Here is a 12,556-nt window from a genome sequence, read left to right on the forward strand (position 1 = left end):
CTGAAAAGTTTGACACCTCACTGAATTGTTATCACCTACAGAGTAAAATAACGAAGGTTCATTCAGAAGCAGCAGCAGTCAACATTTTGTAGCAGGAAATTTTAAAAACTCAATTGGAAGTAGAGTGAAAATTCAAACACAATTATTATGTAAATAGAACTGAACAGAAATCTGGCTCTAGTCACACTGTTTTTTTTCCAGCTAGCTTGCTGTGGTGTCCATGATATGATAGGCAAATCCCAAATACATAACGTATCATAATCCTTGCTCCTCTGAGCATGCTATCCAAAACTGAAAATTGCACATTACAAAAAAAGATCTCTGCAATTTGAGGTGTCTGTAAATAGGCAGCATTCTAGTTTCATTTCTCCTAAAGTATAGAATTCCCTCTGAATATGAAAAGGGCTCTTCAGATCCCAAACAAAGGGACTATTTGGCTGACCATTCTCATAATAAACATATCCCACACCGTTTGGCATCCCTAATTAGAAGCCCAGAGTAATTAGGAGAAAGTACATTGCAGACAGCAATGTGTAACACAGCAGGGAGATTCTGCAGCATTGCTACAAGAATACCAAAGACCTGAAGGTCATTATTTTTCACTGGTTCCAAGCCACATTTGCTGCTGTGTTTCATTTTTACAACCCAGAATGATCATGGCCCCTTGTACTGGGAGGGCTGTGAGAATCATAGAATCAGAGAATGGTTTGGGCTGGAAAAGACCTTGAAGACCATCCAGTTCCAACACCCCTGCTATGAGCAAGGACCCTTCCACTAGATCAGGTTGCTCAGATCCCCATCCAACCTAGCCTGGAACACTTCCAGGGATGGGGCATCTAAACCTACTTCCAGTTTAAAGCCATTTCCCCCCATCCTATCTCTACATACCTTTGTCAAATGGAAGAGATGGGCCAGCTGGACTTGCCCTTCCCTGAGCTTCAAGGGCAATGTCACATCTTCTTGCAATGTCTGCCATGTGTTTGCAGGCCAGTGTGTGGGCTGAGCTGTTGCCTTGAGAATCCAAGGACCCCTTCTATCACAGCTAGATAGAGCAATAAAGCTACTTGGCTGCAGCTTTGAACATTTTATTTGACTGGAGGGATACCAAGCTCTTTGTTTTACAGCATGGCATGAGCATGCTTAGGAAACTGAACAGTGATGAAATGGATCTTTTCTAATCAAAATCACTCCCTGCCATCCTCAGTGAAGAGGAAATTCTGACAGGATCAATGCCTTTCCAGAAGACATTTAATCTCAATGGTACAACATATATTGTCCAAAGTACATGATATCTAATATAGTTTGATCAGCTTAAATAATATACTTTGTTTCCCAGACAAACAAGATTGTTCTTACTGGCAATTGACAAAAAAGGGTGTTGGTTTAAAAGAAATTCTGTTATGTCTGCCTAAGTTACGTGCATAATACTAGCTTTGTATTAATATACATTTACTACTAGAATGGAAATAAGTAAAAAGAGACATTTACCCTTTCAATCATTCAATAAATAGCTGACAAGCACTGCAGTGAAAAAAAAAAAACAACTATATAGCAGTTCCTTGCTTCAATTAGCTGGTTTTGGTCAACTTTGGTGAAGTAGGAGTGATGCTGGGGAGGAGTGCCATTATCTAAATAGAAATACATACTTGGATAGCAGACACATCAGGAAATTACATACGGCTGAGATACTAATGGCATAAACCACCCTGAGATAGAAATGCTTAAAAAAATGATATGCCAGTAAGAGGTCTGCAGTCTTACTAGTCTCACAGGACTCTCTGGCTTACTCAGGGGCACAGATCACCTTTAATTATGTGTCAAATCTAAGACATTACAGTTACTGTAGGGAAAACTCTATTTCTATCGACAGATGATATAACCTCATCACTTGACCTAGAAGCAGGATTCATCCAGACATAAAGAGATTCATAAAAAATGTTTCTGAACTAGCAGATTATTGCCATCTCTTAGTACCGGTGGGCTGAAAATACTCAGTAACTTGTTGCTCTAAAATGCAAGGAGCAGCTTGCAGTGTGGAGCCCTACTCACACAGAATCTGGCCCTCAAGGCTTTGTGGTTCCCGTCTGCTCAAAAGACACTTCCATTGCTCCCTCATTTCTTGTTTTCCAGAATAACAAAAAAATAGCAGTTTCGGGGTCTTTTTCTGTTTTTAATGATGTCTAGTAGATGTGTTGTTTTCATTTGTAGCATATGTGATGTGGCTTTTAGAAGTAATTTATTTCTGGTGGCAAGCTGCTGAGGCTTGCTCCCATGTTGGCTGTTAGCAATTAACACCTTCTGGTCCACTATGGACAATTTCCCACTTCCTGCTTTTTAAGGTGCTAAAACTAATTTCCACCAGCTCTATCCCTCACAGCTCCATTTCACCCATTTGAGGCTTTTCTCACTGATAGCCAAGGTTTTTCTTTTCCTCCACTAATAATGACATAGGACCCAGAGGATACAGGGAAGTATCCCTACATGCTTTTGTCAAGCATTTCCCTCTGCTAACGAGGAGACTGAGGTGAGATAATATGTGTTAAAACCTTCTCAGAGGTGTTACCATGGACAAACACAAGTTCTGGCTGTGAAAACAACAGGCGTGAGAGGAAGCTACCTCAAGAGAAGGAACTGAGAATGACCTCATTACCTGTAAAATGTTTGGCAGATTTATTTTCATCAAAAAATCCAAGTTTAGACAAATTCTTCCACTTTTTCATGACCTGTTCCTGAGTGGTATCCATGTTTTAAGGTCCATATGAAAATCTCACAAGAACAGCTCTCCTTCAATGTTTTTGCCAGTTTTTATTTTCGCTCATATGAGCAAAGTTGCAATGATGATGAAAAGCCTTACTTACATGGACTTCACTGCTTAAAACTATTGAGTCTACTTTTACTCCTTGAAACTCCTCTTTTTTGGGGATTTAGATTTGGTTTTTAGGTTTTGTTTTGTTGGGTTTTTTTTGCATTTTTTTAACATGAAAATGAAGTTTTAAAAATTCAGAGATTCTGACACCTGCAGGACTGTGCCTCTCCACTACCTGATGACATGTTGTTGATTCATTGCAAGCTGACAATCCTAATCTACGTATCCATTAGAGTGAGCGCTGCGGTAAAATTATTTTGGAAAACAATCTCAATTCAATATAAAAATGTAGCGGACACTGCTGATGCTGGGCTAACTTTAGCTGCTGGAAGCTGAGCATTCACTGCAGAAGGTTTTAGTCAGAAAAGCTCAGGAGCTTTATTCATCTGCTAATGATGATTTTCAGAGACCAGTGCAAATTCTGCCTTTTCATTATCACTCAGGGAGCATATAAGAACAGCGAGGGACAGCTAAATCCAAGGGCATCCAGAGTAAATCAAATTTTGGAACAAGCCTCTAAAGAAAGAGGAACTCTATGTCTTGAGGAAATTATAGCTTTCAGTCCTAGAGTGAATTCAGGGTTTTTTTGGCTACCCCAAGTGACACCTCCTTAAACACTACATTTCTGTAAAAATCCCAGGAATTAACAAAACAAGGAAAGAAAAAGACAAAGGGATGCAATTATTTTTTACTACAAATCAATTTATGATGGTTTGATTTCTGAAGGAGAAAGAGAATGATTTAAAAATTTTTCATTCTTTTATAGAGAAGAACCATACTTGAAAAAGAAAGTTTTTTGATGATGTCAGCACTCAGAACAGAATCATCATTAATATTATTATGTGATTTCCATCTATTAATGAAGCCACATGATTAGAGCTGCTAGAGAAACTGCCTTAATGGAACAAACACAGATAATGGATTTGAATAAATACACAAGCAAAAAGACAACGTCAGGCTCAGTGAGCTGGCAACATTAAATGCAGAGTAAATAAATAGGCTGTGTAGTGCTGTACCATCCAGCAGGAATGTTATGATGAATGCCTGGATCACTGCTTTCATAGCTTCTGTAGCCAATTTTATTTTGGGTTTTTTTGGATGAAACCATCTTTTTGGGGCTTTTTTTTTTTACAGCTCCTTTTCCAGACAATTCCATTGGTATCCTTTACATGTGCCCTAGTTGTTTGTGTGGTCTGTAATCAACCACAGCCGTTTTCAAACACCTTCCCCAGCCCTCCACCTTGTCCAGAAAACATTTTCCACATATTCCTAACCCTTTACCACTTAGTTCTCAAACCTATCATATTGGCACAACAGATACTTCTGACAAACTCCCTCTAGTCCACAACTATATTTTTAAACAGAGTAAGAAAAATATTTATAAAGTACCTTTTTAATACATATTTATGTATGAGTAAAGCAGAGTGCTTGATAGCATTTTTAGATGTCAATATACACCAGACATCAAACCTTATTCCAAATTAGCCTCTGTAATGCACAGCAGAATGCAGTATCTATATGGGTATACCCTCTCACAAGCATTTTCAAAAAAGTAAAATCTATTTAAGAGTCCATATAGGGACTTGCCTTTCACAGTATCTAAATCAGTCCAGAGGAGGACATTTCTGGGACAGAACTTGTGAACATCTAGGCAATCCTACACTCAGAATAATTATTTTTAAACACAGTTCTCCAGAAAGCTGCTACTAATAACACATTTTAAACCTTTGGCAGAGCAAAGTATGTGGTGATGTTTCCCCCTACACAAACTGAAATACCAAGACAGTGAAACAGTGCCTGAGCAATCTCTCCTTATATAAGGGTCAACATTTCCTTTGCACATTGGCTTTTAGCATCTCTGCAAAATGCCAGTGGGGACCAATGTTTATAAAACTTATCTTGTAATATGCTTAAGTGCTTTGTGCTGGAGTACAGAAGTATTTTTTGACAGTTCATTTTTGCATAGAAATTAAGTCCTTGCTTTGGAACACTTTTAGCATTGTATCACAAGACTGTACAATCAGTGAAGAACTTAAGCTTCAGGGTTGTTCCCTTAAAAGATCAAAGACCAATCCAAAAATCATTGTTCCTGTAAGAAAACATGAGCTTTTCAATATGCTGATAAATGTACCACGGCCTAATACATTTTGTAGTTGTTATCCTCCACAGAGCCCTACCTCCCTTATGTCAAGAGAACACATGATATTTTTTCTCTTTTATTTAGCTTCTAATATACGTGTTCTGTGAAGGTGAATAAATAAAATTGTTACAAAAAGAAGAGTGGCTGAGAAATGTACTTAAATGGATTCACTTCCCACACCTCATCTAGAAAGGAAATCTCAAGGAAGGGAAGAGATGTGCAGGAAAGGCACAACCCTCCATAAAAAATATAGACTGTCAAAGAGAGCATCATTAGATAAACAGTACCAAAGCACACTGCCTAATGTAATGCATTTCTCATTTTGGAGGTCAGATTGGTTACACAGGCCCTATGGCAAAGCAGTGACAGGGCCATGGAGCTGCTCTGCCCAAACCTCCCCTCAGAGAGAGAGCACCCCAAAATCTCTCCCTTCATCTCCTACTTCCCAGCAGTTAAAAGTTGGCTGCTATTTCTTTCTGTCTAGTAAGTGAACTACTGAATTGCCATGGTCAGCACCTGGAACTAGCAAGCTCTTCTTTGCTTGCATCTGAGCTCTCCTCAGTCTATGTAAGATCCAAAGCATTCTTAAAGTATTTCCCAGCAAGGCAAGAACAACCAGAATTCAAAAGTACTGATGTTTACTTTAGCTTCTAGGTAGCACCCCAGTCCTTGAGATCTAATGCTTCATTCTTTGCTAATGAAGATTTGTTGGTGTTTTTTTCAGTTCATCCAATACGTATTTCTAGGTAATGTAAATATAGAGCAAATGTTAGTGGTATATGTGACTAAATCATATTGCTTGTTGCTGTTCTGCAGAAGCCTTTATCCCCACTGCTTTCTATAAAACAGTTTCAGAGAGCCACTCACCTTGTCTGACGGCTAGTGTTGTCGTGTAGACCAAGAACAGAAGGATATAATTGAGGAAGCTCTGGAAAACAGGTGTGTTGGCATGGAAGTCTTCTGACAGATACTTGCTTGTGAGACCAATGCCACAGATAAGGAGGGAGAGTACCTGGCCAAGTGCCACAGACAGCAAGAGATCCCTGAAAGGAATGAGAATAACAGACATAAAACACTCAGCCTCCTCACTAAGGAGGAAATGCTCATCCTCCTCCAGGAATCACGTTCAGCATTTCTGGGACATGGAAGAAACATGATGCTTCAGTCAACGAGGGGACCTGCTGGGTATAGCCAACATAACATTTCCATTATTCCTGCTCTTATCATGAGCATAAACATTGTGCCAACATAGTAGTTCTTATTCACATGTTAAGCAACAGCAGATGGCACGTCCCTACCATTTAATTTTGCATTTCACATTTCACAAAGGATAAATGATAGTTTAAATCAACCAAAACACAGAACTGCTTCCTTTGAGCATCCTCCTTAAAAGAAAGACCCAGGGTTATCATTCAGACACAGTGGGAAACACAGCTTTGAGGACTTAGCAGCCAAAGAGAAAAAGAAGATAAAGGATCATGTTTCATCATCAAGATGAATATACATTTTATCATATAAACTACTATTCCATCTACTCTGGATAAATATATTTACATTTTGTTTCACCTTTCCAAGTGCTTACTTTCTCTTCTGCTTGATGGGAACACGAGATTGCAATTTTCCCCTTCCTGTCTCCTTCTGGTTGCTAGAAATATACTTTCTGGTTAGGCTTTTTGCTTTAATCTGTTTTTCTTATTTTTCATCTCCAGTATCTTCTGCATTCTCCTATTACAATCCCATTCTCCTTCCCCACAGGCTTCAAATAGTCTCTTCATTTGTGCATGTTCTCTGTCTTCCTATAATATTCTCTTTACTGCAGAAATTGCTACATCTGAAAGATTTTTTTCCTCCAAATACCTCCATCTCTTTTACTCTTCTTGTAGACTTTATTATCAAACCACACAGCCCGACTGAGTCTAAACAATCTTCCTTTTCCAAATTCTGGCACAGGATCTCCCATGCCCACAACACAGAAATATCTGTATTTTTTAAATTACCCTTAAGAGTTTTCCCAGGTCCCCCATGTGTCACCACTCTCATGCTGACCAGGCCTGCTCTACAGCTACACCCTCCCATGCAGAAAAACGAAATGCAAAAAGTGTTGGTCTGGTAGAGAAGCAAGCAAAAACAATGCCAGGGAGAGCAAAAGGGGATCCAAAGGGGACATCTGGTCTGAGCCCTGCCCAGTGCTACTGCTGCTGTCACCAGCCCCCAGAAAAGAGGGGCTGAACTCCCCGGGGAAGACGTGAAGGAGAAGAGCATGTTCTGCAATGTCTCATTGGAACCTGGAATGAGGAAAGGGAACTAGGCAATCCAAAGGGAGTAGAGGAAGGAGGGCAGCACCCTGCTCAGCTATAACACTATTTCATGTGTGTTCTCTGCCAGACAGTTAAAAAAATATTGCTTCAAGGCTGCTTTGCTTTCCCTGACAGATTTCCCTGACCTCGGCTCTGCGTGTTTGATGAGCATCTGTGCTCCCACAACTTGGTAAACTCAAGTGTCAAGCTCGTTTCCCTTTTTCTCATAAACAATCCTCCCACTAATGTGTCATGGTGTCAGTCATGGCGTGATTTAACCAAAGAGACACTGGAAAGCACGGGAGGCTAGGTACTCATATTCAGCTAACATACCTCGCTGACAAACAGCCTGACACACAGAGTAAAGAACAAACTTTATTGGGCTAAACCCTGTGTTTGGATGGGAGACTGCTGCATAAGCAGCAAGTAAGACTCTACTACTGCTACCTCTGCCTTCACATTACTCACTCTACTGTGAAACACAACCAAGGGAAACAAACACACTCGACAGAGGTGACATCCAAGACTATGATGCAGATGCTGCTTACACTATTGATCCTCAGCTCCTGCTGTTATCTGCTCTGCTGTTGACATGGAATAGGAAATTTGAGCATTGACTGCAATTTAAATCCACATATTAATCTTGCACCGTATTTACAGTTCTTCATTTAGCTGGATATTGTTTCCTACATCATTCTGTAATTAAGCTTCATGCAGGGTTGTCCTCTTGCCTACTGCCATTTCTATAGTTCCATTTCCTTAGTAAATTAGGTGTTTGCAAAGCGGCTCCTGGCTTTACATGAAATGCAGGTGTGTCCCTGTATTTTGGCTGCGCCTGTGAGTGAAAGTTGTATTACATTCACTGGGGGACTGCACCTGCTCTGAAGAGAAGCATCTTGGATCCTGCTTAGATTTACATAAAGCTAAACACACCCTCTCTCAGGAAAGGATGCTTACAATAACATATTTCTTGCTCCCTAGGGCTGTGAGCTGTTGGGAACCACAGTAACCATTACATTTTTTCTGCCTGGTAGCAAGTTTGATAAGGTCTTACAAAAGGCATATTTTCTAGCTCAGCTCTTTATATTCAGGTGCGTCACCAGGCCTGAGCAGTCTGAACTGACATTATCATTAAAAATCCAACTAAAAAAACCTGAAAAACACCAGGTAAATTTCAAAGCTGTGTTTGACAGCTGTAGCCCTCTCTGGTGTATGTTTTGATTCTCTCATTGCTATTTGGCTATTTATAAAACAACCACATTTTTTCATAGTTGGTTCTTTGCCAAGTCATTCAACCACATCTACAAGTGACAGTTTTCCTAAAGAGTCAAGGTCTACAGCATACATACAGCCTGCCCTCAGCCTCTGGATTTTACATTTCATAAACTTATAAACAAGAAGGTAATTCAAATTTTATGGTCTTATTCCTGAAAAGTCATTGAGAACACCTCTCTATGTCTTCTGTCAATTTCAAAATCTGTCCAAAAATCCACTTGCTATTGCATAATTGAAGTCATCAATGAACACAAAGGGTAATTGGAGTTCAGTTCATGGACAAAAAATCAAGGCTGTGAACCTAAACACCTCCAAGTCTGTAAGTAATTTCTAATTTGAAAGCACTTTTGAGTAAAAATTGTCTTTTAGAGATAAACTGAATGCAAAAAATGTAGAAAACTACTTTGTGGGAGTCCAAGTGCAAGCAGTACCATTAATTGCTGTCTTTCAAAACACTGACTACATACTTACGGCTGGTCTCTGATTTTTTCACACATTTGGTATTTCTAATTATCTAAGAAAACTCATTCTGAAATCAAGCTGTTTTGTTTCTCTTCCAGTCAGGACTTAGTTAAACATTTCACAGTTGATGGACGGCACCGAAAGATACAAATCTTTTACTCTTATTTCATGAGTGCAAAGAGTAGCATGTTAGATGTTTAAGCAGATCTAATTCAAGTGCCCATTAAATGCTCAGACTTGAAGCAAAGGTGGTCTGTTTAACAAAAATTATCTCTTCATGCCCACATTAAACTCTCCTGCCACACCTAGTAACATGCCCATTACAGACATGAATGACAAGCAGTGGCACAGAAGATTCTGTGTCCTCCCTTTCTCTCACCACTGTAGGCTCTGACACACTAACCATTATCATGGAAAACAGTAATGAACTTAAAAGTAAGTAAGAGAAAGCAAATCACAAGGTCAATAAAATGCTAATTTTTGCCTTGGCTGAATGTAAGAGAACAACTCATCTCTGTCCAAACAGAAAAGTGGAAACAAATCTTAAATTGTTTAAATTGGTGACAATGTCAGCAGCAATACAGAAAAATACAATTTTTTAATAAACCTAATAACCAGTATAAGATATCTGAATTTTACAAAAAATGCTGGTAACATTGACTGTATTCAATTTTTTTTCCCCTGTAAACGGTGATCTAATAATACAAGAGTCTTAACTCCTGAGCCTTTAATACCTAGATAAGAATAATAACATAGCCATTCTTTTTAAGAATAAGCAGCAAGTAAATACTGAAGAGTTCAATGGCTGTGGAAAACCAACTATTTCCTTTAGACAAAGAAAAAGACACTAACTCAGTGCTGTCATCTCTGGCACTCATAAGTATCTTCCCAAAAATCATAATACTGTTGAAATATGCAACATGGCTTCTATCTGCAACACTTTCTGTGTTGCTTTTCAGGTGCTCCACCACTCAGGAGATGGCACAAAGGATGATTTCTTCCCTAAGCTTTTTGGTCTATCGTGCTGGCTTCAGCAGCACATTCATTCACTGAGGATGCAACATTCATTCATATCTTGAAGAAAGGCTGTGTAGTTTGATGGCCTTCAAACAGTACACCAGAAAGAGAGTCTCAGCACAAAAAGCTTTATAAAAGTGAGGGTTTCAGGATCCAATTTCTCTTTAGCTGAGTGCTATTCTATTTCTCTACTTGTATTCTATTTAAATCAAAACAAAGCAATCCTTCAAAAATCCCGTTTTTCCCTCAGCAACACCAACAGTACTTTTTCAAACCAAGTTAAAACAGGGAAAGATCTTCAGCTTGTAGTTAAGCTTTGATCTCATAAATGTGTAGAATCATTGAATCATTTAGGCTGGAAAAGGTTATTTAGTCCAACCATTAACCTAGGATCAGACTGGTATTTTTAAGTGAGAAGTAGGTCAGAATTACTCCTAAATCTCCAGGTGTCATATTGTTAAGTACGTTTTTCACAGCATGCTAACAGAATTTTAAAAATACTTCTTTATTGTCTCTTTGGAAGTGGAGCCAGAAGACAAAGCCTCATCTTGATGTTGGAAGCCATTTAATTCTGTTTAAATGTCTGGGCTGGTAGCTGCTGTGCATCCTTTTCACTTGTTCCTCCAGGCTTATGGAAATTTCTGTCACTTGAGTGTCTCCTTTATCAGCCATGACAAAGCCAAACTTCTGAAGGCAGACATTCTCATATCAAAGAACTCTGGAGCTAGTGCTTGGTTCCTTGCACATGCACACTGGTGCAATAAAGTGTACTAAACAGCTATCTGCAGGTTATTCTGTAATTATTCTACATGAAGTTAAAATATTAAGTTCTGAATTTAAATATTTATATATATTATTAAATATTTTATTAAAATATTTAGCTCTGAATACTAGTTCATTCCCATATCCTCCCCAGAACACAGAAACACAAAACTCTCCACAACACAAAATCAAGGCAGTGCAACATTGAGAAGGAGCCACACAATCACAGCTGCTGTATGCTGGAGAATCAATGACATGCAGAGGGTGGCCAAGTGATTTAAACATTCAGGCCTATTTAATTGACACTAAATCCTGTTTTAAAACTGACTCTCCATGTCAGTTTAATTTAGCTGCTTTCCCTCCTCTTTCTTGCACTTTATTTGGTATCTTTCCACTAGTAAGTCCCCACTGCATCAGTTTAAGAGTATCTCAGATGGTAAAGAACAGAGGCTACCACTACTTTTAATCTCTAGCATGAGGTGTGTTAATCCTCCAGCACGCCACAGGCTCCAGCAGACAAGAGATTGGCAGTCTGTTTCCTGAGCCAAAATTTCACTAGAGGAACACATCTGTAAAGGCTGCTTTACAGCATGCTGGAAAGGGCCTGCAGGCAGGATCGTGCTTCCTCCAGGGCGGTAATGACCGCAACACAAAGTTTACCACTCCAAATGTTCCAAGAGTGTATTTAAAAAAATGAAAAAGCAGATACACTTCATTCAGAGACTGATGACTGCTATGCCATAGTGAAGCTGATGATGTCTGTCACAGCACTGTGATGCTGCCAAGCTTCTTCACTTGAGTGCATTTTACTGTGTTTCTATAAAAGTGTGAGGAGAAATAAAACAAGGTCTTAAAAACTTCACACTGATTCAAAGTAAGCTGAAGTTATGCCCCTGTATCCTGTAGGAATCCAGTCAAGTTTATTTAAATGTTTACAGGTGGATATAGAATCTTGTTTTAAAATTCTACTTATCTGGTAGAAATGTTGATGCATATTACTATAGAAAACCCAGGAACAGGACATGCCAAAATCACAAATACTAACTGCCATCAGCAGCATGGAATGTCACTATTTCCACTGTAGCTGAGTTCCCAAGTTCCCACACCACCCCCCACTTGAATCGCTGCTTAATGAGGACACGGACATTACTTCCATATTTTGTGGTTCACACTTAACACTGACACAGGCAGCTTGTGAAAGAATAAATTAACAAGATTTGTTCTGGACAATCAACTGAGCTCTCTCTGACAGCTAAAGCTGCAGATTTTCTAATAGCTTTGAAGCATATGAAGTCTCCTATTAGTCCTGCATTGCTCTGAAATTGATTGCATCTAGAGAACAAGATTCTACACTAATTTTGCATGGAAACTTGTCTTTTCTTATTTTCCCCTTATTCTGACATGCCTGTTACACAGGGGAGAAATTCTACAAGTTGGCACATACAGCCCTTCCCTGTACAACCCTTCCCTCCTCTCTGCCTGTCTCAATAAAGTAAGGATTGCAGCAAGTATCTTCAGTTAATGCATCAAAGCTGCTGCACACTGCTTTAGAGCAATTTACAGAAGCAGTCCCAATACTCTATAGCTAAATGTTCACAGCACTAATAGCAACCACATCACCCAACACATATACTGACAATAACATCATGGGCTGATGTGCCATGGTATTCTATTGGTCACCTACTCCCACAGTCTACATCCTCTGCAATCATTCTGGATGAAATCTCAAGAAAATAC

General features: G+C 39.2%; 1 protein-coding gene across 1 annotated transcript in view; it reads right to left on the minus strand.

Moving 5' to 3' along the window:
• SLC35F1 (solute carrier family 35 member F1) overlaps positions 1-12,556 on the minus strand; it is a 228,529-nt gene that overhangs the window by 90,737 nt on the left and 125,236 nt on the right. Inside the window, exon 2 of the mRNA XM_058801928.1 lies at positions 5,874-6,049. Within this exon, the coding sequence (XP_058657911.1) occupies positions 5,874-6,049 (176 nt within the window). The remainder of the gene's footprint in view (positions 1-5,873; positions 6,050-12,556) is intronic.

Source organism: Ammospiza caudacuta, chromosome 3 (assembly GCF_027887145.1).
Source record: "Ammospiza caudacuta isolate bAmmCau1 chromosome 3, bAmmCau1.pri, whole genome shotgun sequence".
NCBI lineage: Eukaryota > Metazoa > Chordata > Aves > Passeriformes > Passerellidae > Ammospiza > Ammospiza caudacuta.